Source organism: Coccidioides posadasii, chromosome 2, assembly GCF_018416015.2.
Source record: "Coccidioides posadasii str. Silveira chromosome 2, complete sequence".
Classification (NCBI taxonomy): domain Eukaryota; kingdom Fungi; phylum Ascomycota; class Eurotiomycetes; order Onygenales; family Onygenaceae; genus Coccidioides; species Coccidioides posadasii.
Window position 1 is genome coordinate 1,042,457 of NC_089408.1, and position 27,929 is coordinate 1,070,385.

The window sequence follows — 27,929 nt, forward strand, 5'->3', positions numbered from 1 at the left end:
CCCTATCTTTTTTGGCGCTTGTGTTTCCTTGGGACACGAACGCCAGGTGGAGCACCCCAAGTGCCTTTCATCGACTCGGCAGATGCAGCTAAGACCTCGCCGATACGAGGATTTTGACACATTTTTGCCTCTAGTCACATTGGAGGACAAGGCGGCGCAACGAGGTCGTCGTGTTCTGAGAGGTCGTAAGGGGATGGTGTGCATGGCAAGACCGCCCCTTGTCTATCCAACGTCATCCATCCCTTGGAGCGGGAGGTTCCTTTGTTTGTGTGGCTACGGGCATGGATCTGGTGTTCCGACCGGGGGTACGGACGAAGCAGTATACTAGCATATACGCGATATCAGACGAAGAGATCTGAGATCTCTCAGAAAGACTGGATGTGGAGGGTATGTACTTAGATGGCTATTGCCAGTATGCCCAACAGGTTATCACGAACAATCTGTACAAAAACAATCGTTGTCAACTATAAAGCAGTCCACCATAGCATCCCATGTCCACAGACCATAGAACAAACCCCCGCACACACGTGCAACGCTAGAGTCAATAATAGGATATTTATCAAACAAGGCAAAAGAGTCCAGTGGAGTGGCAAACTTGAGTAATACAGGATTCTGCATTTGCATATTCTCACAGGTTGGATACTGGGATTTATAAAAAGGGTCATAACTTCATTCGAGGTAGAACGCCAACAGAGGAAAACGGACAAAGATAAAAAGAAATTAAGAGATCAGCTCGAAAGCTGCTATTACCTCCTCGTAGTCCTAGGGAACCATTAAACGCCACCACACAGCATGATCGCTAAAACACGGATAATCAAATAGGGAAAGGTAGGGTAGGTAGGATGCAATGGGTGGCGATCGATGTCTAGTAGATGTCAAGGCGCTTGATGTAACAATCGAAGAAAAGGATATCAACTGAAAGCGCTATACTTGCTGTTGTTGCTGCAATACAGCCGCATCATAGGAAGGTATAGGAGGGTCATTGGGGTCTGGATGAATGTCGATTCTCGCATCGCCACTCTGGCCGTTTGGGGGACTTGTGGCTGGGCTTGAATATTCGGGTGGTGGTTGATCTAGGATGGCGGCATCAACATCACTGTCATTTTCTCCGGCTTGAGCAGAGTTCGACGTTCCTTCACCGACGTCATGTGGTGGAGATATATGTGGGAGCGGGGCGAGAGAAATATCTGTTGGAGACCGGACAGGACCGCCTTGACCAAGCCTGATCGTGCCACTTCGAGTTCGCGAATGAGCAGATCCCCACCATTGGGGCGTCTGTGAGTTCTCACGGCCCGTCTCAAGCAAAATACTGCCTTGTTCACTCCCATATGGAGGGGGAGGAGCCAAGCTTCCGGTCATAGGAGCCAGGCCCCATTTCTTCACGTTGGCTTCGATGAAAACAAAGCCCAGCTGGCCAAAATTCACATGTACTGTGCACGGTCCATTGGCGCCGACCGTTGGGAAGAAATTTTGAGATTTGAGGCCGTGAGCCACGTCTTCGAGCTTCTTTCCGTTACGGGTGAAGAAGATGGTTCCGCTTCGTGGACGATAACCGACACCAACGACATCACCTTGTACAAATTCAGGTCCGTAGAGTGTAGGAGTGAATGGTTGATTATGGCGGCGATGGCCTGTGGACTGATAGGAGATAGAGGTTTTATGGAACCCTAAAGAGAAGGAAATTCAAGTCAGCAGCTATCCGGATTAACTTGCTGCGTGGCTGTCCGTACCAGGTAATCTGAATAATGGATAGGGCTTTGTGGTCATGCCTATACTGATAAGGCTCGTTTCAGGTTTGTCGTATATTTTAGCCTCCCAGTAGTAGACTTCGTTCTGTTTGGGCACGGGCAAGTTGCTTTGGACACTGCACTCTGAATCGAAAAATTCAATCTCGGTTCGCGCTTCAACAAAACAATTTGCGATCTCCAGCTCTGGTTCAAACTCCCATGCGGAAACACCTTTTTCTTGGATCGCTAGAAACTGAGATAGCGAGATATCGGTCTGCGCGGATTCGGGAGGGTTTGCTTGGATGAACGCTGGAGGAGTGGACACGCGAGAGTTAGAACGCAACGGCTTCCCAAAGTAGACAGGATGACCACCCTTTTTATATCAATGAAAACGCACCTTTAGCTCTCATATACTCTGCCTGCTGCAGCTCATCCATGGACTCAAGAGCCTCGGCCTCCTCCCTCGCAAAGGCCTGTTCATCGTCATATTCACCGGGCCGTCCGAGGCGGTCGAGTATGATGCGGCCACGCTGTGTATACCTGAGAAAGAAAACAAGAGAGAGAACGATGATGGCGATTCCGGCGGATCCCAGCGCTGAGAGAATCCCGATGAGGATTCCCTTCCCTGTTGACCCGACGTTGCCACCTAGGGAGAACATGATGCTCTTCTCGCTCGCGCTCACCCGCGACGGACGATACCCATGGTTCACGGGCTCCGTGGCTTGCTGAAAGGAGCCGAATCGACGATGGATGGAGCTTTGAGAGGATGGGGCTGGCGTTCCTTGAATGAGCGACGTGGTGAGTGTGGTGACGAGGTCGTCCCGACTAAACATCGTTCATGCTGCAGTCATGAGTGTCGCGCCGTGCAGAGGAGGATGGGTGGGGACAAAGAAAAGAAAAGAGATGGAGTGTCGACCAGGACAGACGACTGAGTTGAATGTGTGGTTGGTTGAGTGGATGATACGGCGGCTCAGTCTGGGGTGTCGAGGGTTGGAACCAGCGTCATGCTCGGCGTTAGCTCGGTGGGGTTGGTGGGTTTTTCCCAGCACAGTTAGGGCGCAACCCAGCTTAAGTTGACGACTGACGCAACGGCGGCCCGCTTCGCTCGCAGCGGATGGAAGAGATATGTATGTGCTTAAAAAAAAAAAAAAAAAGGGCAGATTCCGCTTTACGTATAAATCTTTCATTAAGATCTACCTATATATCCACACACCCGTTATTATCCCAAGTTTTGCGTTTGAATGAAAGGCCGTGTGAGTGGTAGCCCCTCTCTCTCTGCACTCTGACAGGGTGTGAAACGGCTGAAGCAACATCAGACGGAGGACAGGGTATTCACGGCAGCACGCTCCGTCCCCAAGCACAACACTCACAGCCGTTTGACTGGAGGGCGAAGCTTGATGCTCCATGCTTCCCCTTCGATAGTTTCCAACCCGACCGTATTTGGCTCATGGCATGGCCCCCATCTCAGATCTTCCACCCGCTAGACCGAGGAATGGTGCTGCCTATTGGCGGGCTGCCATGATGCTGCCCGGTGCGCCGAAGAGCTGCTGTGTAACTGGCTGCGCGAGCCACGGTAGAAAACTCCTGATTCGGCTGGCCAGGCACAGCGCATTCCACTGGAGCACATTATTCTAGAAGTCTCCTTGACATGCACGACACTCGCGGTGACCGTGGTCTCCGATCTTCAGTGTGTCCACCGTGACACCTCCCAAGACCTAAGCCAGCATCAGTGGTCGGAGGAAAGTTCTTCCGACCGTCCTTGATGCGTCATCACTCGACAGTTGCCCGGGATGAGCCGACACACATCCGTACGGGACGCAGCGTGCTCGTGACGACAGGGCGGTAGAGTAGCTGTTGTAGTGTCATTGGCAAATTGTATTTGCAGGAAGTTATTCTTCTGTTTAACTTGCCCTAGCCGACTACAGTGAGAGTTTGTCTCGGAACATTGACCTAGGATGGCCGGCTCCAACACTCTGAGCTCCTCAGAGCATGGGGACGACCCGCGGGGCCACTCGTACTCGATCCATATCCAGACCAGAGGGACAACACTAGACAAATATCCGGGTTAGTTAGTTCTTGCAAAGACAGAAACCCAGCGCCCTTTTTTTCACTGATAAATACATGGCTAGCGAAGCAACATGCCCGCAATGTCGCGAGGCAACTTGGTTTAACGGATGGCTTGATATACCTAATGAGCCAGAGCACCCGGACGCTGGAGGATTCAGACCAGCCTCAGCCGTTTAGACAGCGGCGGTACTTTTTCTACTTGTCAGGCGTTGATGAACCCGACTGCCATCTGACCTTCGATATCAAATCAGACATCTTGACTCTCTATGTTCCACACTACGATCTTAGGAAAGCAATCTGGGTAGGCCCAACGCTTAGGCCATCAGAGGCTATGATGAGGTTGGTAGTTGATCCTTATGGTGCCATATGCTCAATATTTATTTATTTATTTATTTTTATTTTTTATTTTTTATTTTTTTTTTTCGCACCAGATACTGACGTGATTGTGGCAGATATGATCTCAACGCAGCTAAGACTTACGATGAATTGAGCAAGAATATCCGCACGTGGGCATCTAAGAGAATGTCGCCTGTGATATACATCCTTCATGAAGGCCAGAAGCCGAATATCAATGCCCATTTCCTGGCATTCAACCATGAAGACCTCCTCCCAGCAATGGACGCTTGCCGGGAAATTAAGGACGAACATGAAATTGACCTTATCAGACGTGCTAATGAAATTTCCGCTTCTGCACACATTGAAGTGCTCCTTGGCATACGCAACATGCAAAACGAAGCTGAAATCCACGGAAAATTTCTCGACACGTGTGTTTCACAAGGGGCTAGGAACCAATCGTATGAGATCATTGCTGCCTCTGGTGAAAATGCTGCTATACTCCATTATACGAAGAATAATGAGCCGTTGGACGACCGCCAACTTGTCTGCCTGGACGCTGGCGCTGAATGGAACTGTTATGCGAGCGATGTGACTCGAACATTCCCGAGACGTCCATACTGGCCGAGTTGCGAGTCCGCTAATATCTACTCCGTGGTGCAACGCATGCAGGAAGAATGCATCAATGGCCTCAAGGAAGGCGTCAGATATCTTGATCTCCACATCCTTGCGCATAGAATTGCGATTGAGGAGCTACTGTCACTGGGTATTCTTAAAGGTGGCTCCACAGAAGAGATCTTGCAGTCGGGCGCATCTCTGGTGTTTTTTCCCCACGGTCTCGGTCACCATGTGGGACTGGAGGTCCACGATGTGTCACCAACGCCGCTGATGGCGTTTAGCCTGGATAAATACAAAGGATTACCATTGCTGTCATGCAGGCCGCCGTGTACGCTGTCTGCTCCGTATCTGAAAGCAGGGATGGTCGTTACCGTCGAACCAGGAATATACTTTTCACGTCCGGCCCTGAAGGACGCAAGACGGAAGCCCTTGTCCAAATATATCGACATGGATGTTGTTCAAAAGTATATTCCTGTCGGGGGTGTTAGGATCGAGGACGACGTCTTGGTTACAAGGGATGGCTTCGAAAACTTGACGAAGGCGCCGAAAGGAAGGGAAATGTTGAAAACCATCCGATAGGGTGGATATGCTGGGGCTATTGAGGGAAGAAACTGCCAAGTTCCACTCGCCGGCGGGAAAGTTTGTAAAGGCGGATCACGGGCCCTGTGAATTATTTGGCGGATGATATGGCGCGACGAGGTTGGTCACTTCGGAAGATCTGAAGGTTAATGCTATCATAAGTTGTAAGGCGAAAGAGTTTCAACTTTGCGGACACTCGGCACTTAAGCTTCATCACATCATCCCACCTTGGTAGCGCCCCCTTGTCGTCTTTGCTTTTCGATTCGTTGAATGCCCTATGAAGAACAAATAATCGTCCATGAGCAAAGTGACTCCTTTGGAGACACAGCTTGACTACTCAATTGATTGCTCTGAAAAATTTTTAATCTTTCTTTGGCCTTTTTTCATTTTTCTTTTTCTTTTACTTTTTTTTTGTTTGCCTTAAGTTAATGAGTCACCTTGGCTCACCACGTGGACTGTTCGCGCGAGGTTCCTGATCATCGATGAAAAAAGTCTTTTTTTCCGCCTGATGTCCATGGTTCCAGCGGGCTTAATTTGCCACGATAAACGGGCACCGGCTCTAATTGGATCGGCCCACTGTTTCGTCATACTCATTCGAGGCTCCGACATCGAATGTTTGGCTTTTCTCAGCGTCATCTTTTCTGCTCTAGGTCATCAGGCACTGAAAAACAGGGCTGTGACTCACCTGATAGGCTGATGCATTTTTTGCATATATTATCCCAGCCTGGCTGTTTTTCTTTTCCTTTTCCTTTTTTTTTCCCCTTCCCCTTTGCGCTTAGTATCTCCCCATTTAAAAAGGGCCTCTGTGCTCTAGGGGTTGTGCTCGGTGGGTTTGGGAGCAGTGATGATTTGTGGTACCTTACGATCAATAAAAAAGCTTCATCACAGGGATTGATCTGCTTCGGTTCTTCACTCCTCTCCAACCATCTGGTGGTGACCATCATTGAGAAGCTCTTGAATAATAATTCCTTCATCGAACGACCATGGGCCAAAAGCACAATCGACGCCGTGCACGACACCGTTCTTTAAACGCGCGTACGACCGCCGTGACGAAACGATATCCTCACCTCATACCGGATCTTGTCAGTCTCCACGGTCTTCTTCCATATGACGGCTACGCCGCGACTTCGCTTCCTTCCCACTTGCCACAAGTTTGTACACCAGGACCGGGCCCTACCTGGCACAGTCGGTACCTGACGTTGCAAACCCGTGATCGCAGACAATGCCAGTTCACTTCTAGGTTCGAAGTTGAGCAGTGCTGTCTCTTCGGAGGTGAGCCTGGGGATGATGTCGATCTTTGTTATCGCATGTTGGAATATTTTGATGGACTGGACTATATCGACACATGAACGACGTCCTGTCCCTCTCCGTCGACTCTCTCAACGCGGTTTCTACCGACTCTCTTCTCCATCCCACGATGCCCCAACATGACCTCCAGAGCTTGTCATCCATGGCGTTCCATCGGTTCTCATGGACTATCGCTCGAGCAGAGCACAATTCGGTTCTACCACTCCATAGCGATACAACCTGACCTCATGACACAAATATGAAACCGCAATTTCCCGACAATTGTGCTTCAGCCCTATTCCGTTTCTCAACTATCCCACCTACCTCTTCTATCCCTATTCGGCACCGGATCCGTAAACCAGCATGAGGCATCTGACTCGCAGCAATGAAGGTGCCATCAGATACGCATCTTAAAGCTGATGGCACTGGAATGGTCTCTTACAGCCTCTTCCCACAGGATCTAGCGTGATCCTTTCACCATGGCTACCGTTATGCCCTGGATAGACGCCAGTCGAGGAACTAGGAGTGAAGATGTTTGCTCTTCAGCAACTTCAATGACTACCGACTCCCGGAGCCTTGTGGGTGGTGCTCGCGACCGATTGTGTGTCGGCTCTTTGTCGAATATACACCGGCGCTTGAGCTCTCCATTTGAGGCTCGTCGGTAACAAACATCTCTTATATCCTTACTTTGGTGTGTCGATCTTTAGAAAAAAACGCAAAAAAAATTCAAGGAGTTCGACTTCCTTTTTTTTTTTTTTTTTTTTTTGGTATTCTTGGAGGGAAATAAAAAGGGAAAGATAAAAAGTGTGGACACTTCGTTACGACTTGACGACCGGAAAAAAGCTCAGTTGGCTCTGCATTGAATAGAGCATGGTTCCATTTAAAAGCATCGATTATTATCTGGGAAGAAAAAAAAAATATATGTTTTTTTCGGCGGGCTTCTGGCAAACCGCCCCAATGTATATAACATCTACCGGGTGGTTATCTGGCATCAATCAGAGACCGACTGAAGGTTCAAAAGAACTACTTGTATGTACATACATACATACAATCTCTCCATACAAGGTACAAGCATCAGAAGGCATTCAATTCCTCCGGACGACATTCCCGATTTTATTTTGTATTCTGTATCCGTACGAAAATGTGCTCGCATGAGGCTGAATTGGAATATCTTAGCTGTCACGTGTCATTCTATATGGAGCTACCGGAAGATCACGGCCACTTTGCTTTTTGATACGAGCCTGCCCGCAACCCACCATGCAGACGTTCCACCACGCAAAGATGGCTGTTCAGCCTTGTCCCTGCCGAGAGTCTACAACCTTTCAGGCCCTGGCCACCCTGCTTCTCGTGTGTCTCTGAAAATGCGGTGACGGCCGGCGGGTTTGACTTGATTCTACGGAATGAACACCTACGATTTATCATTAATCAGCTTGTGCTATATCAACTCGGACTTGCGTATTCGCGGGCATCATGCCGCCCGAAATCTCTCATGAATCACCAGATAATAACTCGCGGGGGGATTATAGCAACTTAGTTGTTCCCGCGTCATCTGGTGTCCCGACAGCATCACGGCCAACAGTGACAACTGCCAATACTCGAGACGCAAACGCTGCACAACAATGGCCCCAATATCGTAACCTTTTCCCTGCTGAGAAGCTCAGGGCGATCATTTTCCACCATAAAATCGCGTCAAGGGTCTCTGGAGAAATAAATTGCTGGACCTATATCTCTGCGGGCCTGACCACGGTCGGCCAGAAAGAGGTAATTATCACAATCCAACGCAGAGTCAAGACTGAAGGCGAGGGAGACTTTCCCAGAGATCCTCTGAGATGGTTCGAATCATTATATGCATTCGCAAAGCTTGGTGATGTGGTACATGAATATCAGCATACAGGTGTTCACGTCCCGAACTTTCTGGGTCGCCCAGACGTTAAACGGATTGTCCTTTGTGACTTTCATCCTATCGACAACATTCCCGCATCATATTTTCCTGCCGAATGCCTACAGGCTATTCCGCTTACAGAGCCAGAGGACGCTGTTTCTCGACGATATGGTGTCTCGAGAGTTCTTAGCCACCTAGGTGCTTCACATCGGTGGTTCCCATTCCCGCCTTGGTTCAGTCGGGATCGCGGATCATGTATCAAGCTGGCCGATATGGAAGGAAGCGTGAAAGACAAATTCCATTGCGTTACTGTTCGTGGCGTAAGTGCCGTGAAGAGAGGCCCCGATGTCACGCTTCACGTATCGAAAGAAGCAGCCCCCCTCTTACGGGCAGCTCTAGCGACCACCAATGCGGATGAGTCCTTTTCCATAAACACTGTTCCCTTCAAAGATGCGGATTCAGGCCTTTTGTGGAGCAATAAAATTGGGACCATGCAGCCCCAGGCATACGCTGCCGGAAATTCAACCACTACCATGAACTTGACTTTTCTCACATTCTGTCTAAGTCAAGAGAGGTGCAGACTAGAGTTAGTCGAAGATGGATATTCCCGTAAGAAACAATCACTTGCTAGTTTCTTCATGATAACTCGATGAGTATACCCTGCAAGCCGCCCCAGGCTCTGTGGATGCTATGCTGTGTCCAACCAACTAACGAAAAGAATTATCCCGCAGACAGAGTCGATAAAGAAACTTGGGCGCGGCACCGTAACTCTATTGAAACCTCAGCAGAATTTTCCATCACGCTCGGAACTGGTGGACGATTCTCCATTGAATTTGAGCGCGTTGAGAAAAAGAGTAGCACCACGAATACGCGGCCTCCAGCATCTGCCTCGACGTTTCAGCCACCACCCGGATTCACCCTCTACACACCTCAAGATCCAACTTCAGCCCCCCGACCGAACCACATTGACTGTGACCATATCGTTCTGCTTGACGAAAACGTCACATCTACGGACGACATCCAGCAGCTCGCTAAGTATATCAAAACCATTACCGACACGTTAGATGAGATCGTTCCCAAGACAGTTCCTCTTAGTGCTCAAGGAGGAGGTCAGTTAATGATTGAAGCTGATATAGGCGGACCGGGCCGGCGGGATCCTCTTAGTCGGGAGTGGCTGTCATGCAAATTCGCGCCCCAGACACTATCAGCTCTGCCCCTAGATGTGATGTATCGTCGATTGTCAAGAATAGAACGACCGGATATTCAACCTAGGACGAAATTCCAGATTGTGTTTAACGTGTGGGGATTCGAAGGTGGACAGGGTTCTGGAAGCACATAGGTGTAAATGCCGTGGTTAGCGCTCGTCAGCTACATGCCTTGCTTCATTTAATTTGTCATCTTCTGCTTCTGTCCAGCATAGTCGCATTGAATAACCCGAATGTCAGTGTTCACACTGCTAAGACGCTGCTGCCTCCGCTCCTGCGCCTTTGGGAAATCTAGATAAATATAATCCACCAACAAAAGCATCTCCGTATTTGCTGTGGTACCATCAGCTGCCGCTGCCGCTGCGGGAGATTGCTGCGGCATTGACTCTCGTGGAGGAGACACCCAAAAATCAACCTCTGTGTACAGCAGCATCATATCTGCTCTTCTTGGTGTTTTCCATTGGGAATCTGTTGCTTTGAACAAGTACTGAAAACCGCCATTTGATAAAAACATGACGGCTGTGTTCTTCTTCGTTCGAAATCTGACTGGAGTATGGAACGCTTTCGGGTCATATAAGATCAAGTGAGCAGAATACACAGTTGGAGGACGTTCACCAAAGTCGCTCTCTATGAAACCAGCCATTATACGAGAGTAAATGAAACTAGTCAGCTTTTGTGCGTAAGGGTCCTCTGGAACCAACTTTTGGGAAACGATGGCCGGGGTTTCTTCTGAGGTCAAAGAATGAATACATTCACGGCTGTGGCTGCTCGTCTTATCCTCCCATTCAAGGCTGCGGCATGACTCCGAGCAGAATCTGTATACCAAACACTCTACATAAAGTTAGCATTATTTTATGCTGTACCCTTCGGAGGAATTGGTGGATCTCTCACTTTGGCATGTAAGCCGACTGGAGTTGTTGCACTCCAGGCGCGCGCAAGTCTCCTCAACTTCTGGCCGAGTGGATGAAGTAGAACTGCTATATGCATTGCCCGGTTGAAACCGCAATTGAAAGAGTGGTGGCTCCAACGTATCCTTCCCATACCAGGATATCCATTCGGTCAACACTGGGTCCTCAGGCCGACCCAGGTCCTCCAAGACTCGGACTAGTTTGTTAGCAAAATCCGCCGTAAGAATATGATTGTTCCCGAGAACCTCAAGAGATATATTCCAACCCTTTCTGTATATGGTCTCGGCGTTAAATAATCTACCAAACCGCTCGTACACGCATCCTAAATTGTTCATCCTCCATAGCGAAGTATAGTCCTGCTCTCCCTTTCTCGATACGGATATTTCCAGCATCTTCGAGTGGACCTCCTCTATCTTGGTAATTCCTTTCGACGGGTCAGCAGTATCCCGAGTGAATCGATCGTTGGGTATATATTGACTATCGTTCATGAGCTTCTGCTTGTAACGTGCAGCTTGCAAATCAGTTTCTGCGCTCTGAGACGTGGAACCATTCCCTTCACCGTGCATGCTTGCTACTTCATCGGCGTATTGAGCAGAAGCCGCGGATAATGATTGGAACTGTTCTGGCGCCAAAGGAGGTTCGTTTCTCATTTGACTCTCTCCTTTCCAACGAAGAAGTATATTAACGAAGGTACGCTCACGAAGTCCGCGTGCAAGATCCAGGGGGTTCATTCCTTTGTCAGTTTTTGCATCTACATTGGCCCCGTTATCCAGTAGAAGTCTCAGGGCTGCTGTATGCTTCTTAAGCACAGCAAGGTGTAGCGGTGTAAGGCCAGATTTGTTTGGCCGGTGAAAATGCGTCATAATGGGTATCATTCGACGTAGAAAGTGTGGTATCATTTCTTGGTCCTTGGAGGCAAACGCATCGTGAGCGGCCGTAATACCAGAGACTGCATTCACAAAAACTGCCTCCCGCAGACGGGGCGGAACCTGTGTGATATGCGTAATCAGAATGTCAAAAATAATCTTTCGGGAGTGCTTCATCGCTATGGAGAGGGCATTGTGGCCGCTATTATTTCGAAGACCTATGTCCGCTCCAGCCTCCAATAGCTCAATAAGATGACGTGCTCGGTCATCGTCAGTTGATGCTGCCATTAGAGGCGTCGTCCCATTTTTTGAGCGTAGATTCAACATAGAGCGGCCTGGCAAGTATAAAATATATCTTAAAAGCTGTAAACTGCCTTTTGTGCTGGCAGCATGCAATGAAGAGAAGCCAGATGCTCCTGCAATTGAGGAGTCTGCACCCAACTCAATCAAATATTTTGCGATAATAGGCGCGTGTGGTAATTGTGAAAGGACAGCTTTGGTGAGTGGTGTCATACCCTCGGCGCATAGTGCATTGAGGTCAGCACCGTATTCCACAAGAAGGCGAATGATAAGTCGCCTGTGATTGTTATCCTCGTCTGGGTATTCAGGCGCAGGGACAAACTTGTCACCGAAGACATCAAGGGCCTGAAAATATGTATCCCTGGGGGTATTCAGCGGACGCATGTGTTGGCGAGATATTTGATGAAGAGGAGTCTCATATTCATGCCTGGTGTCTCTCGTATTTGGGTCAGCATCAAAAGCGAGAAGCATTGCCACAAGCAACGGACGAAGCATCTTCACGGCGAAATGGAGCGCTGTCATTCCCATATACCTGACATTCGGGTTGCCACCGAGAGACAGAATAAGCCATAAGTTGAGAGGCCTATTATAGACAATGGTCTCGAAGATAGGTGGTGCATAGTTGTCAACCGTTCCAACATCGCTAGGAAGGCTACACATGCCTGGCTGAATGCCATCCATGATCTCACGGCGTAATACTCCTTCATCCCAATATGGAGAATATTCTGTACTATCGTCAACTTTCAGATAGCTGAACAACCTCAGCGCCACCGTAATTGTTGTTACCGTGCAGCCAGTGAGTACTGAGTTCAGAGAATTAGAGCTAAACATGATGTCCCAAGGAACTTCAAGAGCTAGTAGAAGTGCAATCATTTCCGTGTCTGATTTGAGAAAAGCTCTCCCTAATGCTATCTCAAATACTTTGTCTATGTAGAACTTGTGTTCATAGACAAGAGATCGTAGGACATTCATAGCCCTTTGCTCCAAAGCGGTGAGAATGAAGGTCTCCCTGACATTTGGAGTCCACCGGGGATCGTTGACGTCAAGGAGCTCACTTACAGCGGCAGGGTCGTCTCTGACTACTGCATCCCATAACCCTGGGAAGCTCTTCCAAGCCGGATCTTCACTATAATCTTTGCTCTGTAGCGCCAGAGTTTTGATAATCGCGTCATCGACGGCACGCCTCAGGCCACTCTCCACCAGTTCCGGTTCGAATCCTAGAAGAATGTCTTTCAATTTATCTTGTGGTCGCTCCAAATGAATTTCTGGCGGCAGAATGTTAGGAAGTTGAGGAGCACCAAGATCTCGCAGAAGGCACGTCACCATCCAGTTGACTCGAGTTGAATTATTCAGTCCGAGGACGAGCTCCGTTGCGCTTTTCTTCAGAACTCTTTCTAGTCTGAATACCATCTCCTGGCCCGTTGTATCACCTTCCATGCCAGCTCTACCAAACCAAACTATAGCTTCAGGGAGATCAAACCGTGTCCCAAACGCATTTATCATGCAATAGCCAATGTTTACCATAGCGTTTGTCCTCCTTGCTTGATTCTGATCCCTTGCCGAGACTAGGAAACTCTTAAATAACGCGAACCGTAAATTATGCGGAATCGCGGGGTTGCAAAGACTGTGTGCCCGAGTTGAACGGTTGCCCATGACGGAGGCAGCTCCCCCCGCGAATATGACATGTTTATCGTTTTTCACCCGGTTAACCTTTGGCTTAATAACTCTGTCGCCTGTGCAAAGCCTACATATAGCTCGTCAGGGGCTAGCAATGAATACCTTCATTATAAACTCACCTAAAGGCACTTCGAATTTCATGTGTTGTCGGTCTTTTTGATGGCTCCAGCTGTAACATCTTTGGAATCAACCTCAGTAGAGACAAGGGAAGATCCTCTTCAGGGCTCCAGCCATCTTTCCGCAGTACCTTCCAGAGGAGTGGACCCTATTTAAAGCCCTTGAAATTAGATATTTTCCTCTCATCGGAGGGTTAGAAATTCTTGCCTTTGGTAAGTCAGTATCATGCACCGACAGATTACGCCACTGCGTTGGATCTTGCTTGAATCTTGACTCTATAAATCTCCATCGCGATGCAAACTGTCCACTAATCTCGTCTTGCAACTTCATCCTCGAAATTTCGGCAAGATTCCAACCTTGCTTGTCAAACGGTGGCTCTCCTAGAAAAATGGAAACGGCCAAGAGGGCATAGGAGTAAAAGTCCCGCGACTTTTCCTTTCTGAAAATCGCAAGGGGATCGGGAGCATCCCTCAAACATTCTGGGGCGTTCCAGTATTCTGTCCCTCCAGCTCCAAAGCTTGGGCTACCAGTCGGTAACTCAACTTGGGAGAATCCAAAGTCGGAGATCTTTGCGGTTAGATTTCCACTTGCATCACGAAATATCAGAACATTGTCAGGTTTGAGGTCTCCATGGACGATGTCAAGTTCATGCAGAACAGCAATGCCTTCAAATACATCCCTGAGGAGTGAAAGTCTGATGGTCAGTGAAAGATTGTGGAACTCCTTCTTAGCCAATTCTCCTAGGGTAGGATAATCCGGACAAGCAAGCTCCATTATCAGAATAGGATATATTTCACATTGACCAGTTAGCGTAGTGATCTGTTGCCAGGAGACTGCCAAAATTTCCACTATATTTGGATGGATGCGAGTGGTCTCATGTTGGAGCACTCTTAGCTCTAATGCCGCAGATCTTAATATACTTTGAAGTTCAGTGCCACGAGCAGCAGCAGATGACGTTCCCACTGGAGGAGAAAGGTTGATATACCTATGCACTGGACGTCAGCTTCCAAAGCATTTAGCATAGGCCACAAGGGTTTGGGTTAGTCAGGCATAGCCATCTGTCAAACCCAGAGGGAGAAAACAAAAAGAACTTATGGGAGAGTGTCTACTCCGTACTTCAGAGCAACGGGCCTCGATCTGGACTTCCATTTCCCTTTGTATGTGGACATAGACCTCCCAGATCCAAGGAATTCACCCTTCTCAAACTCGTTTTCATCAAGAATAAGTAGTCCGCTATCAAAGGTTTCACTGATAAACCTGTCGATCTGAAAGATATCTGTATCGCCGGCAAGGGACTTGTCCATGGGCCTTGTGGTTTGTGGCGTAAGAATATCTCCAAGGGATAGCCGTGAGAAAGCTGAACTGGACGAGTCCATACTATCACAGATTAATTTCTTAAACTGATGAGACGAAACTGAACGCTAGAACCGGGAAAATCAATCAATATCTTGCTGGTTTTGACTGGGGACTGGGGAACGATCAGACGGAATCAATTCATAGGTCTCGGAGTTATAGAGTTATATGCAAACGCATGGCGCCTATGTAGAGCAGAGTGCCGCGAAGATAATTTAACTCTGTGTTCTTGGGGAACACGAGGCGAATGCGGCTCACTGCGGGTGAGGTTGGCAATGCTCGCTGTGCTTGGCCAATCACTATTAGAGGCAAGTTCAGCGTTGTTGCTGAAGAGTGGGCTGCCTCGAGGTCCGAACTAGTTACTCCATACCCCTGCCAGTTGCGCCTCGCACCCAAGAACCCTGCGTAGCGCAAGCTCGTACGGAACTCTGTACGAGGGACGAGCAGCAGTACCTGCAATCAGCGTGTTTAAGGCAGAACATGGGAATGACTTAAAGTTTATTTTGTTTTCGTCTGCAATCTGAGAGGGGTTTAAGGTGCGAGGTGGGATCCGATCGAGGGGGATGACTTGACAGTGAGGTTGTGTGACCTCTCCGTACATCGTCTAAACGTGCGTATACTCGGTAGTTAGCCCCTGTGACGGAGGAGTGTGGGGTTAGTTTTTTGCTCCTTGATGCCACGACTAGGTAGTTATCAAAACCATTTATGTTCACTCAACACAAATAAACACTATCTCCTAAATTCAAAGTGACTGGCAGGACCATGGATGTATTCCAAACGGCGGTTACCTCATGCATTCTCATCCACAAGTTTCTGGATGGACGCGCCAAATACTCTACCCAGTCTAAATCGCTCGCCGCGCGCTTCAGATGGGACTCTCGTGTCCTTCAACACATTGTTGATTATTTTGAGTCTAGGCAGCTCGATGGCAAATTATCTCGAGAGGATGCGCTTCTTCTTGACGAGACGATGACATATCTCAGCACTTTGGGGGAGCGTCTGAAGATTGCGCAATCAAAGCTCACATCAACGGGTTGGCTATCAAAAGAGATGAAGAAACTGATGTGGCCGCTTCGTAAGGACGAATTGGTCGAACTCGAGCTTGAGCTGTTTGAATGGACGCAGAGATTGGATTTCAGATTATTGGTGCTGCCAGAGAAACTCCGACACGATATTATACGCATCACTGAAGACGAAGTTTCGGAGGACCAAATTTCGACATACGCGCCCAATCTAGCAGCGCAAAGGAGAATGGAAAAGTTCTTGAGCAAGACCCAATCAGCCAAGAGAAAAGATTGGGAGAGCCTCTGGATCAGTGACCATAATCTGCGTATCACTTTTAATAGCCATTCTCCGGCGAGGTTCATGGCTGGAGACTTTTCTTCTCGAAATGTCATCATTGAATATAAGCCACACCCGACTCATATCCGATCCGACAAGCTGGGCTACGAGATATTACAGCAGGAGATTGGAGAACTGGCAGCAGCATTGAGCTCCTTAGATCCAAAGTCCGTTGGACTTCTCAAATGCGTTGGCATATTTCACGAGGAGGATCCTCCTTCGTTTGCACTCGTGCACGAGATTCCATTCCAAATCGAAGAAAATCCTGTTTCCCTCAAGGCACTGATTTCGAAGAAGGATGTAGAGATGAGGCGACTTCTTCCGGCTCACCCGTTAAATGAGCGATTCGAGCTTGCTCGAAAGGTTGCAGCAGGGGTTCTGTTCCTCCACTCAATCGGGTGGGTTCATAAAGCCATCCGATCTCAAAACATCCTTGTCATTGAAAGGATGGCCACGTCTTCGTCGCCGAAAAAGCGATTCCCCTACGCTTTGGGAAACCCATACCTGGTGAATTTCCAATCATCAAGAAGCAACGATGCGGAGACTGACCCTAGCTTTCGTGGGGGAATACGATGGGAAGAGGATATTTATCATCACCCAGACCGACAAGGGTTTCGACAGGATAGCGAACATGCTAGGTATCTAATGGTGCACGATATCTATAGCTTAGGCGTGGTATTGCTGGAACTCGGAATATGGCGGCCACTGGAGAAATATTCCGCGAAATTACGAGATAGCGCGCCTCCTAGCCGTCGAGATTTCCTTGTTGAGCTCGCTGAGGAGACACAGGTCGCCATGGGGAGGAGGTACAGGGACTTGGTAATATGGTGCTTGAAACTGGAAAGCGATTCTCCGGTTGCGAATGTTCGATACGCAGCTCACGTGCTCGAGACGCTTGAGGAACTGGCAACAGCATTATTATGATCCAACCCAATTGCCTAAGTCCGTGACTGTTAGGCCCCTGGCCACTATGTCTAAGGCGGCCGGTCTCTGGATGCGGTAGAGAGAACAGGAAATTATCTCACAACGTAGGCTTCTTGCCAGTCCTTAGCCTTTGGAGAACATTCTCCTCTGATGCGGGCATAAAAGAGTGTCATTCTCAATCGGATGGGGTGAAATTGATGCTATGTAGCATGTAGTATAAGCAGAGGAGATTTCGGACGAATCTCAGTATACGGGTATCCTAGGTTGACGAGAAATACCGGAACAATGCCAGCCAAGGAAAAAAATCGCCAGGGAGGGTTAGTATATCTGGTGGTTTGATCATTTAACAATCCTTAAGCGGTTCGAGAGGAAACGAGTGTATGTACGAAGGACGTCCTCGTCTATCCCAAACAGCCAAGCTTGGTTGCGAGGTGATAGAGACCTGTGCTGATTTTACAATCCCGTAGTACCAAGGAAAATGCGAGAGCTGAGATAGTTACAGTGAGCAATGCATCACTATTCCGGCCTTCGTCGCAACCTCTTGATTTCGTGCCGTCCAAGGGACCCGGCGAGAGCGATACAAGCAATGGGGTCAATCCCGATGTTAGGCCCTGCACTAGTCCGAACTGGGAACAGCGTGATTCGGTCCAGACCCACCAGCCAGGTTCTCTGCACTAAACCAGATTGGGATTTGGCGCCGTTGAAAAGGACACGGTGCTTCGAGTCGCTGGATGTCGGACTGGATGGAGGTTGCTGATGGCTGAGAGATAACCTGGCCTCATCTCCCACGCGACGGAGTATATTGAACCGTTCTTTCACTCCGCTCTCTCCTCGCCTGCATTTCCAGTGGGTTTCTGGATCTTGCCAGTAGAGCACTCCATTCCCTTCTACAAGCTCCATGTCCGCCACCCTTCAGCTTATCCAGCTGTGATAAGTTTCGACGGAGGCGATATTTTCGCCGGCCAAACGCCGCAAAGATGTCTTCCAAGGACTACAATTATGATGAACAGGTGACATATTCTCTCTCCGCGGTCTCCATCGCCTGGTGCGCAATCGCAGTGGGCAACCAGTTGACGTCTTCATGATCCTAGGGCCAATTCTTTCCCTTCTTTATCCTTACCCTCACCGGCCTCGTTACCCTTCCGCTCACTTATACGCTTCTTAAACCTGTCAAAGGTAATCCATCCGATGACCGATGTCTAATTCGCTGTCTTAATCAGAACACCTAGCGCCAAAAAAATACCGGACACTGACTCTTTCGATCTTTTAGGACTAGAAACCTCCGCGCCGCGGATACAGTCTGATTTCAAGCCCCACCATGCCAGTCTTATTGAGGGTCAAAAGCAGAAGCTTTTGCGCAAAGAACGTCGGATAAAACGCATAATCACAGTCTTTGCGGGTTATGCAATAATGGCATACATGATATATCTCATTATCGTCACCCAGAGAACCATACCGAAGATATGGGATCCTTATGATATATTGGGAATTTCGCGGGTATGTCTTCATTCCGGTCCTGCGGCTGAAGCCTTTCCTTAGACATTAGCTTGTTCTGATGATTGACCTGCCCTCCCTATTTTAGAGCGCCGATGAACGAGCTATTAGTCGGCATTACAAGCGGCTTTCGATGAAATACCATCCGGATAAGATTAAACCTGATCCTGCTAAGAATGAAACCCTCGAAATGTTAAACGATCGCTTCGTCGAGTTGACCAAGGCGTACAAGGCTCTGACTGACGAGGAGATTCGAAATAACTATCTCCAATATGGCCACCCCGATGGAAAACAGAGCTTTAGCATTGGTATTGCTCTACCTCAATTCATTGTTACCGAAGGAAACGGCAAATATGTGCTCCTCGTTTACGGTCTTGTGCTTGGGGTGTTGTTACCGTATATTGTCGGGAAGTGGTGGTACGGTTCTCAGCGATATACCAAGGACAAAGTCCTTGTTGCCAGCGCTGGAAATATCTTCCGAGAATATAAACCGAGTTTAGGCGTTGGTGGAATAATCGGTGCCCTCAGCGCCGGGGAGGAATTTAACCAGATGCTCGCAAACGACCAGGCCCATTCTGGATTAGCAACCGTAGAGCAGAAGATATTGACGGAAGCTGATTCAGGCGCTCTTGTAGCCGGATTATCCGCGAAAGATCGCAAAGCGTTAAGTGAACTGGATGATGAAAGGAGAAGGAAGGTGCTGGCCCTACTATGGGCTTATCTTGGAAGAGTTGATCTTGATAATCCCACCCTTGATACTGGTTGGTTTATTCCTATCACCTTTATATTGAGTAATATTAACTTGTCGTTCCCTCTAGAAAAGTATGAGGTCGCTCCTATTGCCATTTCTCTTAACGATGCATTTACATCGATTTCGCTTTCATTCGGCAATCTACTGCCCATCCTTGGCTCATTACATGCATCGCAGCATATCATACAAGCTGTACCGCCAGGCTCATCTCCTCTTCTCCAATTACCATATTTCACGCCTAAAGTAATTCGAAATATTGAAGGCGAGCACTCGAAGAATCATATGTCTATCCAGAGATACATGAATTTATCGGAAGATTCACGAAGGAAGCTTACAATCGGTCCTGGGCTGCTTACAGAGAAACAGTATCAAACAGCAGTGTCGGTTGTGAAACAAATTCCCGCCTTTGAAGTTTCCAAAGCATTTTTCAAGGTAGTTGGAGAGAAAGTTGTCACGCCTAGCAGTCTTGTTCAGCTTGTCGTTAAAGGCCGTTTCATCCCGCCTGGTTACACGAATGTCCCCGAAGTCAATGAACTTGAACTTGAGGACATCGATTCAGACGAAGAGGATTCTGACGCTGTGATGGGCCGTAAAGGAGCAAAGCCCAAGACGTCCAAGCCTGCGAAGCAAGAAGAAGAAGAAATTCAACCACCTCTCGCACATGCTCCCTATTTTGCTCGTGATCATTCACCCCGGTGGCACATTTTCCTTGCAGACGTCAAAGCAGATAGAATGGCTGTACCTCCATTTACCTTCACGACTTTCGACAAGCCTATATTCGATGAGAAAGGAAACCCCACGTTCAATATGCAAACCTTGAAGATGCAATTTCAAGCTCCACCTCAAATTGGAAACTTCCCATTTACTTTATATGTTGTCTGTGATAGTTACATTGGATTTGACACCTGGAGGGACGTTGTCCTGGAGGTTGAAGGTTTCGCCAAAGCAGCACAGTTGGCGGAGGATGATGAAATTAGCGAACCTGATGAAGGTATGGCAATAACGCCCTGGTATGTTTATTGTTTATCACGATACTAATTTTAAGCCTAGATTCGCTTGCAGGTCAAATGCAGGCTCTTAAAACCGGGCAAGCACCGGCTCCAAGGAAAAAGCGACCCGCCAAAGACGAATCTAGCGAAGAAGATGAGAGCGATACGGAAGGCGACGTGGATGATGATACCAGCGCCACTGACACAGAGACAGACACAGATGGAGAATAGCCGCGAACAAAAAGGCCGGATTGTATATTTAATTGAGCGAGGTCGTCCCATGAGACGCTCTATATCCCAGTCTTTGTCGCTTTCTTTCTTACGAGCTTATTAATGGCGGACATATTATAGAACTTCTTTTTATCTCGGTCGCGTTGCGATTCTCCTCCGTGTGTTTAGGGGGCTGTCTGTCTTCCGGTTATAAGCATCCATGGGCAAATTTTTTTAAGCTGTGCTTTGCCGGATGAATTAACCACAGGGATAAATTTAGCATCATGATGAAAATCCCATATCTGAATCACCTTTTTTGTGAATTGTGATTTCTGGGGCCCGAAAGGAGGCGAAAATGGGAAAGTACAAAATCGTTGGCCATATCGGATGGGCATGATCTGGTTTGTAGAGGCTAATTGGAGATACTCCTCTATTCCCGCATTTGCAATGTTATAGGAGAGGAATATTTCAGAAACAATTGAGACAATGTGGTACAGCATATCTTGGAGGCCGTCTTTTCCTGTGAAGCGTTTTCTCAGTGAAAGGTGTTGGAAAGATAAAAGCAGTCAAAATGCGCTCCCATGCAGGGTGCAGTCAGGTATGAAATTCAATTAGAAGATTATTTTTATCCAATAGAAAATAAACCCAGTTTTAATCAAAGATTCGTGTCATCGAGCAAACCCAGTTATTATTTCACTCATCCATCTCAATGTAAGCCGTCGATATGCAAACGAGGTAAATTAAAACAATCTCACTCTTCTAAATTTTGAAGAAGACTCGCCACAAAGTGAACAAGGTAGAACATACCGCGCGGAAAGATCATCTGAAAGCAACCATAACAAGATCACAAACCAAGAAAAATCGTCAGGTATAGTCCAGGGACATCTCGATTCTCAACCGGTCCATGCGAGTTCCACTTACCACAGGATACAGATTACTAAAACGGCAGAGCCACAGATGCATGCCTACAACATCCTCGCGTGATCGAAGAAGTTAGGGAAGGGATTTTGGCCTCCCGGACCTTGCTGGAGTGATCTGTGATACATGGCCTCATTGCGGGACCAGCGCTGAAGTTTTGTGAACGTACATTATCTATACGCCAAAATCTGGAAACCAATCACCAGGCTTCTGACCATTACAACAACCTTCTCAGGACAGAGAAATGAAGCGTGAATCAAAATTCCTTGGTTGAGTCAGCTCTCTAGGATAGATTTTTGTTGTCAGTAATGGCTTTTTGAGCAAGCAGCAAATATGTTTTGCAGAAGTTGTTATACTAAGCCATAATGTCAGTTTTAAATTTTCTAATAATAGTGATAACTTAATTACTTATCTGAAACGCCAGTAAAACATGCTAGCCTGAAAGCCAAAATCATTCTGAGACTACGGAGTACAGAGTACTCCAATGCAAGTTGTCTTGCTGATCAAAAGAATACTCCGTACCAACTGAAAAGCAGATAACTTGACAGAAAGGTCCATTTAGGAAAACGACAATTCTGACCCTAGAACTCTAGGATCACAACTTGTAGTTGTGGTCCGCGCCTACAGCATCAGGACGCGTAATGAAGACATCTGGAGTCGATCCCCACATATCGTGGTTCCTATCTAGCTTCCTTTACCGATATTGAGCTGTCGAACCATTTGCTTAGGGCTTAAGCCTTCGTCCGCACCTTGCACAGGATCATATCATTAGTAAACCTCTGGGGACTAGGGGAGATGCTAGCATTTTAGGCAAGTGACTTGGTTACAGATATCCCCATCCTATCTTAGTGCCCTGCTACAATTGCGACCATGTCGAACTGACCGTGTCTTTTACTCTGAACTCCGGGAACTTGCGAGTCACAATAAACGGACCTCTGCTTGAAAATATATAAATGAAGCTTTCTCTCTCTCGACATTAGTTTCCTGCTAATCTAAGTTCGGTATTATCTGATTTTGATATTAAGTCTTCTCTGCTATAAGTAAAAATGAAAAGTCTGTTGTGTCTAAAAAGATGATTAGAATTGCTTAGTTCAAGCTTTCGGTCACTCATGGAAGTATTCAGCATTATGCATCTCTCCGTATAAATACTGGTTCTATAAAATTCATCATGCCGATCATTGCCGACGACAAGACCCCGCTGTAGCGGTGGATGGTTTAGGAGGGGGATGCAGGGCCCCAGTTGGTGCCACTCAAGAAATTGGGGTCCTGGGTATTAAAAGGGAGCATCTGCGGCGACGATGCTCCGGGAATTGACGTGTCCGGAGAGAACGGCAGGGTATTGCCAGCGGGTTTACCCGCCTTCTCCAATGCGAGCTTCAAAAGGCGATTTAAACTCAGAGATGCACGATGGGCGGAGTCGCTGGTAATCGAAAGTGCTTCGAGCCATCGAATCACAAGAGCTGATTCCGCGATAATATTTTCTTTCTCTGCCGGGATATGCTGCATATCGAAGGATACCTCCGTCATCAAAACCACACCAGCTTGGATCAGGTAATGAAGGGCACACCACCAAGGTGTCGCACGATAGAATTCGACAGCATCGACATGGGCCGGTAGTAGTTGGACTAGGTTTCGTGCTGCTGATAGGCAGCGCAGTGCAGCGTCTGCATCTGATTGTCGAGAAGCTTCAGACTGAGAAGGAATTGCTGCATTTAGCTTGTATATATCGCAGAGGCCCGGCTTATTAATAAGCATCTTTGCACTCAAATATCTGAGCGAGAGATACATGCGCTGAGCCAAGGGCACCCCTGCAATATTATCATGCTTCGGTGAGACCAAGAGACCAGGAGAAAGGTCATTTTCCCAGTGAATTAGTTTGCTGTTTAAATCAATAACCATTTTTTGGACACGTGCCCATGTTTGATTTACCGTACTCGAGCTGTACAGAGCACCCAGGGCCTCATTGACAATCGAGTCCAAGCGAAGACTGGCAACAAAGACATCGAAATCACACGACAATGAACCCTTCCGGCTACCCGCCATGGGAATTGTCAGTGTCGATCCTTGCGAGGCAAAGCGTTCTGCTGCTGATGGATTAGAATAGTAAGTATCTGTGGCGCTCGACAGTTGTGTGCTTATATGTCGATCTTGAATCGAGGAAGGAAGCCCGGTTAGGAGAGATAGCAACCGTTCGGCGGAACAAAGCGAATGCCAAACCTTCACTCGAAGCTCTCTTTCTTCGTCGGAAGTATTTGGGGGATTATCAACCAGGTGTAGCGCCTGACCGTAGGCATATCTAACGGCCAAAGCTATTAAGTATGAAGCCCTTTATCAGATCTTAGCAATACGAATTGGCAGAAAGGCCTCCTGGAACTTTACCTATTTATCTGATAGCTAGCAATACAATACATCCCGCTGATTGTCAAGAGCTGAATATGCTCCATTGTAGGCAGATTTATCATTTGAATGGGTTCTTGGCCCAAAACGCGGGATCTTATCCAGTAGACAATGTGGTCTAGACCCTCATGGGGCATCCGAACACGCTCGCTGAACAACGCGCCGATAGCGAAGACCACATTGAGAATTGCCAGCCACAGACAACTTCCATTAGGAGGCTGTGTTGTTTCGCGGTAAGAAAGATACTGGGGTATAAAGTTCCTTTCCGCAATAACCGGGAAAACGGGGTGCACAGTAGAAAAGTAGGAATCGATTAGCAGTTCCGCTGTTGACTTCGGAGGTAGCTGGAGGGCAGCATCAATTGACTGAGAAATACCAGAGACCTGGGACTGGGTAATGTCATTTGCAAAGTAGGTGCAGTCATGCACCAATAGCGATTCAATATCATTCAGACTCGGCTCGTCAGCCATACCGGCGAGACTATCAAGAGCTCCGGGCGTCAGGTCATGGGCTGCTGGTTTGTCAGATACAGAGCTTCTTAAAGGGATAAAATACCCAACATTTTGAGACGAGCTTGTTTGTGGCCAGCTTCATCATCACCTCTTCAACCCAATGGACAACTGACGAGTTTCCAAGGTACCCAGCCGATCCCACTGATACGATAGCGTTGTGCTGAGCACAATTCTGGAGTTGCGGAGATGTTGTTGATACTAAAACTGAGTGCTCATCTTCAATTGCATCCTCGCCAGAGAGAGAGTCTTCTTCGGCAAAGCGCCTCTAAAGCCAATGGGATATTAGTCTCTGCGGCTAATTCTGGGAGTAAAGCAGCAGTTGCAATACAATGCTTATTGCTGCTTTTCTGCTACTTGCCTCTGACAATGCATTCCGAATGTCCTGCTGTCTGTTGGCATCTTGGTTTGGGAGCAATTCCGAAAGAAGACTTTCGTACCGCTCTAGCTTAGCAGCCATTGTTCGTGCATTCCTGACATTAAAGCACTCAGCAAACGTCAAGAACGTAGAAGTGGGTGTTGGCAGTTTGAATTGACCAAGCGCACTTGCCAATGGAGCGCTTCGTCAAAGATTTTTGGGTGTGCCAGATATAGTGAAGTTCGAAGTCCTAAGTTGAAGAGACATATAAAAGGCAAACCTGCCGTTTCAGCTTCTCTCGTTTCCCATCTTCATAATAGCAATGAATTTCTTGGTCCCTACATCGGCCACATGGTGGCTGAAGGCCATCACACTTGGATTTTCGGCGGCGACAGGGCTCACAGGCATGGCTAACTCGCTGTCGATCGGATCCAGAGGCCGCCTGCTTCGATCCCGGGCGTTGTAGCCGCGGAATTGGCACCTTATGCTCTGTTTGAAAGTGCGTAGTGATCGTGACATTACCCAGATCTGACTGCAAAGGCAACGAATTGTTCGTGGCTGGATAGCTGGGGATGTTTGGCGAAGAAGATGGAGCGGCGTTAAAGCGGTGAGGTTGGGATAGGGGCCGCGTTCCTTGGCGTCGTCTGGCGGAGGTTCTATCCATCGTTTTGCGTCTTTGAGTCAAGAATAAATTTTTCCCACTTCCACGAAAGATCATGCAGCACACCGGCAAATTCCATCTCACTTAGGTTCAAAGAAGGGAGATATATACCTCTTCATAGCCAGCAAAGATAGACGAGGTTGGTAAGCTAAAAAGGCCCAAAGTCACAATTCTAGCTGACTTCGAGGTGGCGCCTAGTGCTCTCGGATCATCTCTGACCCTCCATCTCTTTTCATCTTGGCTGCCGAAGCACCGCGTCCCTCAGATATGGGCCCGAAGATGGTGGTGAAGGAGATCCCCTCGGAAATCTTGCCAATTGTCAGTGACAACTTGCGAAGGCCGACAAGGCTAAATGCTGGCGAGACCAGAAACATTCGCGAGGCCAGAGCCAGACAATTATTGGTTTGAAATGCGGCTCGTAAAACGTCTTAAATTTGGTCAAATGACAGTCAGTTGAGACCGCTGGCCAAGTAGTAGCTGACCTTTCTTTCAAATCATATCCTTGACTTGCATCCCGGGTTGGAGACACGGCTCGATCCCCATGCTGCATGCAAGTTTCCAAGCAGGGAAATCCTGATAGGAGAAAATTACCTGCGGGCCGGCGCAAGACCCTAAAAGAGCCTCCATGTCTCTACTTAGCCGAAAGCTGACGTTTAAACCCCCCCGCCCGAGGGTTTTGAATTTTTCTGTCTGTCATCGAGCGTCGCTTGTGCAGAACAAATCTGCAAATTGAAAACGAGCCGGTTTTAATCTGTCATCGGGGCCGGGTTGAAATATCAGATCTCAATGGTGACCGAGCCGGTTCGCCTTGCAATGGTATGATGTGCACTGACCTTTGACCTAGTTGCATGACAAGCGAGGTTAGACGAACAGGCCATGGGTTCTGGGGTTGAAAGCCCACTCTTGCCGGACAATGCGAAACATACGCGTCTTCCACGACCTAGAACCTTCGCAAGTCCTCGGTAGCAGGCGGTTTCCGCCAGATGATCGACCATTTCCCGTTTGTTAGCGGCCACCTAATGTTTTGCGCCAAATTCACTACTGCAGCAATTTGGAACTCTTCGACGAGCTGAGCGAACAACACCCTGCCAAGTGGCAGTAGTGTCATATCCAATCTTCCTGCTTCGTACTGAAGTAGTTCCGGTTTTGCGGGACTGGGCAGGCAACTGATTCCAAAAATGGCCGTTTACGGGTGGCTAACTCGTCCGCGACCTTTGGAGCCCGCACTGATACAGATTATGAAGTTGGTGAAATTCCAACTTAGGGCCATAGCGCATATCTTTGCGGCATGGACCTAAAGCCATACCTGGCTGTTGGTTGATAAAGGGCGTATCGATCAGCTGGATCGGTTCGAAAGTACAAAATACAAGCTGCCAGATTTTCAACTCTCGAAGGTATCGACGGTTGGCTGAAGTAGTCATGAGCTCTCGGCATCAAGCATCAAAATGACACATCAAATAACGCAGGCGGCGTCTGCAGCACAAGCACTTATCGACTCACCTTGCTTTTCCCTGACGCATCCTATTCGCTGAACCCATTGGACCACCACGAACGGTTAGCGGGTATGCAGAAGCGAACATTCCCCAGCCATGGCGCTCGACTTGGGATCCATCGTGATTCGAAGAACGATTTGGTCGAGGAATTCCAGAACAGGGTGGGTTGACTTCCATCTGTCGGAACTGACGAAGATCTGTACTGTACGTGCTCTACGGTTGAGTGCCGAGAAATAAACGATTTTAACAAGCTTTGCGATTACCGTTGGAGATCTCGGATCACTGGCTTCTTCGGAGCTCGATGCCGAGTTATCCTGGGCTTCGCTCTGCAGACTAGGAAAAAGCAAGTCTTGCAATCTGGACCTTTCCAAACCCAACTCCGTAGTATGTGGGGTTGACACTTCAGTAACTTGGTTTCAGCCAGATGGAGAATCTCAGCCGTTGGATTTTCGCGGTCAACTGAGGATCAGCGCCGATTACCATTGTGCGCGAGATTAGTTAGGTGTCCATTTATCTCACTAGTTCTTTCGACTCCCAGAGAGATCATGGAGGTAGCCTATTGGGGTGCAAACTTTTCACTTAGTACCATCCCACCTCAAGATATGGTATCTCTGAAACTGTTGGCCGACGGTTGCTTTGCTCTATATCGATAACACGAGATTGAACAGTCGCTCGCTTTGAATTGTCGAGGCATCTGTTCAATTTTCTGTTGGTCCAGGGATAGCGCCCGACATGATTTCTTGTATCTTACTCTAACAGTGCTGCCTGGAAAAATTTTGTACTTGTGGATTGATACCCACCTCTGGAAGTTATGAAAGCTGAAAAATAATGGGCAGCACCACCAGTGTTCTAGAAGTGAGGGCAATAACTACCACGTTTGGGCGGGAAATACCTTATGGGGGCTATGCAATATTCAAATATTCTGGTCCCAATGAATGTCTGTTTACTGATATTGTTCAAGCAGG

At 48.0% G+C, this 27,929-nt stretch overlaps 8 protein-coding genes across 9 annotated transcripts; 5 read left to right on the top strand and 3 right to left on the bottom strand.

The window, feature by feature from the left end:
* Positions 1–380: 380 nt before the first annotated feature.
* Positions 381–2,701, bottom strand: SSH4 (Rsp5p-dependent ubiquitination, sorting of cargo proteins at the multivesicular body). The gene is made up of 3 exons (XM_003068834.2): positions 2,125–2,701; positions 1,731–2,036; positions 381–1,667 (listed from the first exon to the last, which is right to left on the bottom strand). Exons 1-3 carry the CDS (start codon positions 2,558–2,560, stop codon positions 925–927), a joined length of 1,485 nt encoding a protein of 494 aa, XP_003068880.2. The 5' UTR covers positions 2,561–2,701; the 3' UTR covers positions 381–924.
* Positions 2,702–3,542: 841 nt separating this feature from the next.
* Positions 3,543–5,663, top strand: D8B26_002852 (uncharacterized protein). Its single transcript, XM_003068833.2, has 3 exons — positions 3,543–3,791; positions 3,857–4,133; positions 4,247–5,663. Exons 1-3 carry the CDS (start codon positions 3,683–3,685, stop codon positions 5,322–5,324), a joined length of 1,464 nt encoding a protein of 487 aa, XP_003068879.2. The 5' UTR covers positions 3,543–3,682; the 3' UTR covers positions 5,325–5,663.
* Positions 5,664–7,642: 1,979 nt separating this feature from the next.
* Positions 7,643–7,981, top strand: D8B26_002853 (uncharacterized protein; the record flags this gene model as incomplete). The annotated part of the gene is made up of 1 exon (XM_066123971.1): positions 7,643–7,981. One exon carries the CDS (start codon positions 7,643–7,645, stop codon positions 7,979–7,981), a length of 339 nt encoding a protein of 112 aa, XP_065980046.1.
* D8B26_002854 (uncharacterized protein) lies at positions 7,943–10,006 on the top strand. 2 transcript variants are annotated; one of them, XM_003068832.2, is made up of 2 exons: positions 7,943–9,102; positions 9,225–10,006. In XM_003068832.2, the coding sequence occupies exons 1-2, from the start codon at positions 8,082–8,084 to the stop codon at positions 9,830–9,832; spliced, it is 1,629 nt and encodes a 542-aa protein (XP_003068878.1). In that variant the 5' UTR covers positions 7,943–8,081; the 3' UTR covers positions 9,833–10,006. The 2 variants fall into 2 exon arrangements, with proteins under 2 accessions (XP_003068878.1, XP_065980047.1); XM_066123972.1 differs by having other exon boundaries at positions 9,229–10,006.
* On the bottom strand, positions 9,880–14,942 carry D8B26_002855 (uncharacterized protein; the record flags this gene model as incomplete). Its single annotated transcript, XM_066123973.1, has 5 exons — positions 9,880–10,529; positions 10,590–13,516; positions 13,569–13,714; positions 13,798–14,551; positions 14,683–14,942. The coding sequence occupies 5 exons, from the start codon at positions 14,940–14,942 to the stop codon at positions 9,880–9,882; spliced, it is 4,737 nt and encodes a 1,578-aa protein (XP_065980048.1).
* Positions 14,943–15,681: 739 nt separating this feature from the next.
* On the top strand, positions 15,682–17,711 carry D8B26_002856 (uncharacterized protein; the record flags this gene model as incomplete). Its single annotated transcript, XM_003068830.2, has 1 exon — positions 15,682–17,711. The coding sequence occupies one exon, from the start codon at positions 15,682–15,684 to the stop codon at positions 17,182–17,184; it is 1,503 nt and encodes a 500-aa protein (XP_003068876.1). The 3' UTR covers positions 17,185–17,711.
* Positions 17,712–17,920: 209 nt separating this feature from the next.
* SEC63 (secretory subunit) lies at positions 17,921–21,273 on the top strand. Its single transcript, XM_003068829.2, has 6 exons — positions 17,921–18,194; positions 18,276–18,360; positions 18,455–18,681; positions 18,767–19,439; positions 19,497–20,420; positions 20,480–21,273. Exons 1-6 carry the CDS (start codon positions 18,162–18,164, stop codon positions 20,647–20,649), a joined length of 2,112 nt encoding a protein of 703 aa, XP_003068875.1. The 5' UTR covers positions 17,921–18,161; the 3' UTR covers positions 20,650–21,273.
* A 1,330-nt stretch (positions 21,274–22,603) lies between these two features.
* D8B26_002858 (uncharacterized protein) lies at positions 22,604–24,912 on the bottom strand (the record flags this gene model as incomplete). Its single annotated transcript, XM_066123974.1, has 4 exons — positions 22,604–23,872; positions 23,926–24,454; positions 24,504–24,720; positions 24,784–24,912. 4 exons carry the CDS (start codon positions 24,910–24,912, stop codon positions 22,762–22,764), a joined length of 1,986 nt encoding a protein of 661 aa, XP_065980049.1. The 3' UTR covers positions 22,604–22,761.
* Between the last annotated feature and the right edge of the window lie 3,017 nt (positions 24,913–27,929).

Coding starts and splice junctions, on each gene's coding strand:
- SSH4 (XM_003068834.2), bottom strand. CDS start 2,560: ATGTTTAGTCGGGACGACCTCGTCACCACACTCACCACGTCGCTCATT. Junction 2,037..2,124: donor AGAGTATATGAGAGCTAAAG/GTGCGTTTTCAT, acceptor CCACTCCTCCAG/CGTTCATCCAAGCAAACCCT. Junction 1,668..1,730: donor TCCATTATTCAGATTACCTG/GTACGGACAGCC, acceptor CCTTCTCTTTAG/GGTTCCATAAAACCTCTATC.
- D8B26_002852 (XM_003068833.2), top strand. CDS start 3,683: ATGGCCGGCTCCAACACTCTGAGCTCCTCAGAGCATGGGGACGACCCG. Junction 3,792..3,856: donor AACACTAGACAAATATCCGG/GTTAGTTAGTTC, acceptor ATACATGGCTAG/CGAAGCAACATGCCCGCAAT. Junction 4,134..4,246: donor CCATCAGAGGCTATGATGAG/GTTGGTAGTTGA, acceptor TGATTGTGGCAG/ATATGATCTCAACGCAGCTA.
- D8B26_002854 (XM_003068832.2), top strand. CDS start 8,082: ATGCCGCCCGAAATCTCTCATGAATCACCAGATAATAACTCGCGGGGG. Junction 9,103..9,224: donor AGTCGAAGATGGATATTCCC/GTAAGAAACAAT, acceptor ATTATCCCGCAG/ACAGAGTCGATAAAGAAACT.
- SEC63 (XM_003068829.2), top strand. CDS start 18,162: ATGTCTTCCAAGGACTACAATTATGATGAACAG. Junction 18,361..18,454: donor GCTTCTTAAACCTGTCAAAG/GTAATCCATCCG, acceptor TCGATCTTTTAG/GACTAGAAACCTCCGCGCCG. Junction 18,682..18,766: donor ATATATTGGGAATTTCGCGG/GTATGTCTTCAT, acceptor TCCCTATTTTAG/AGCGCCGATGAACGAGCTAT.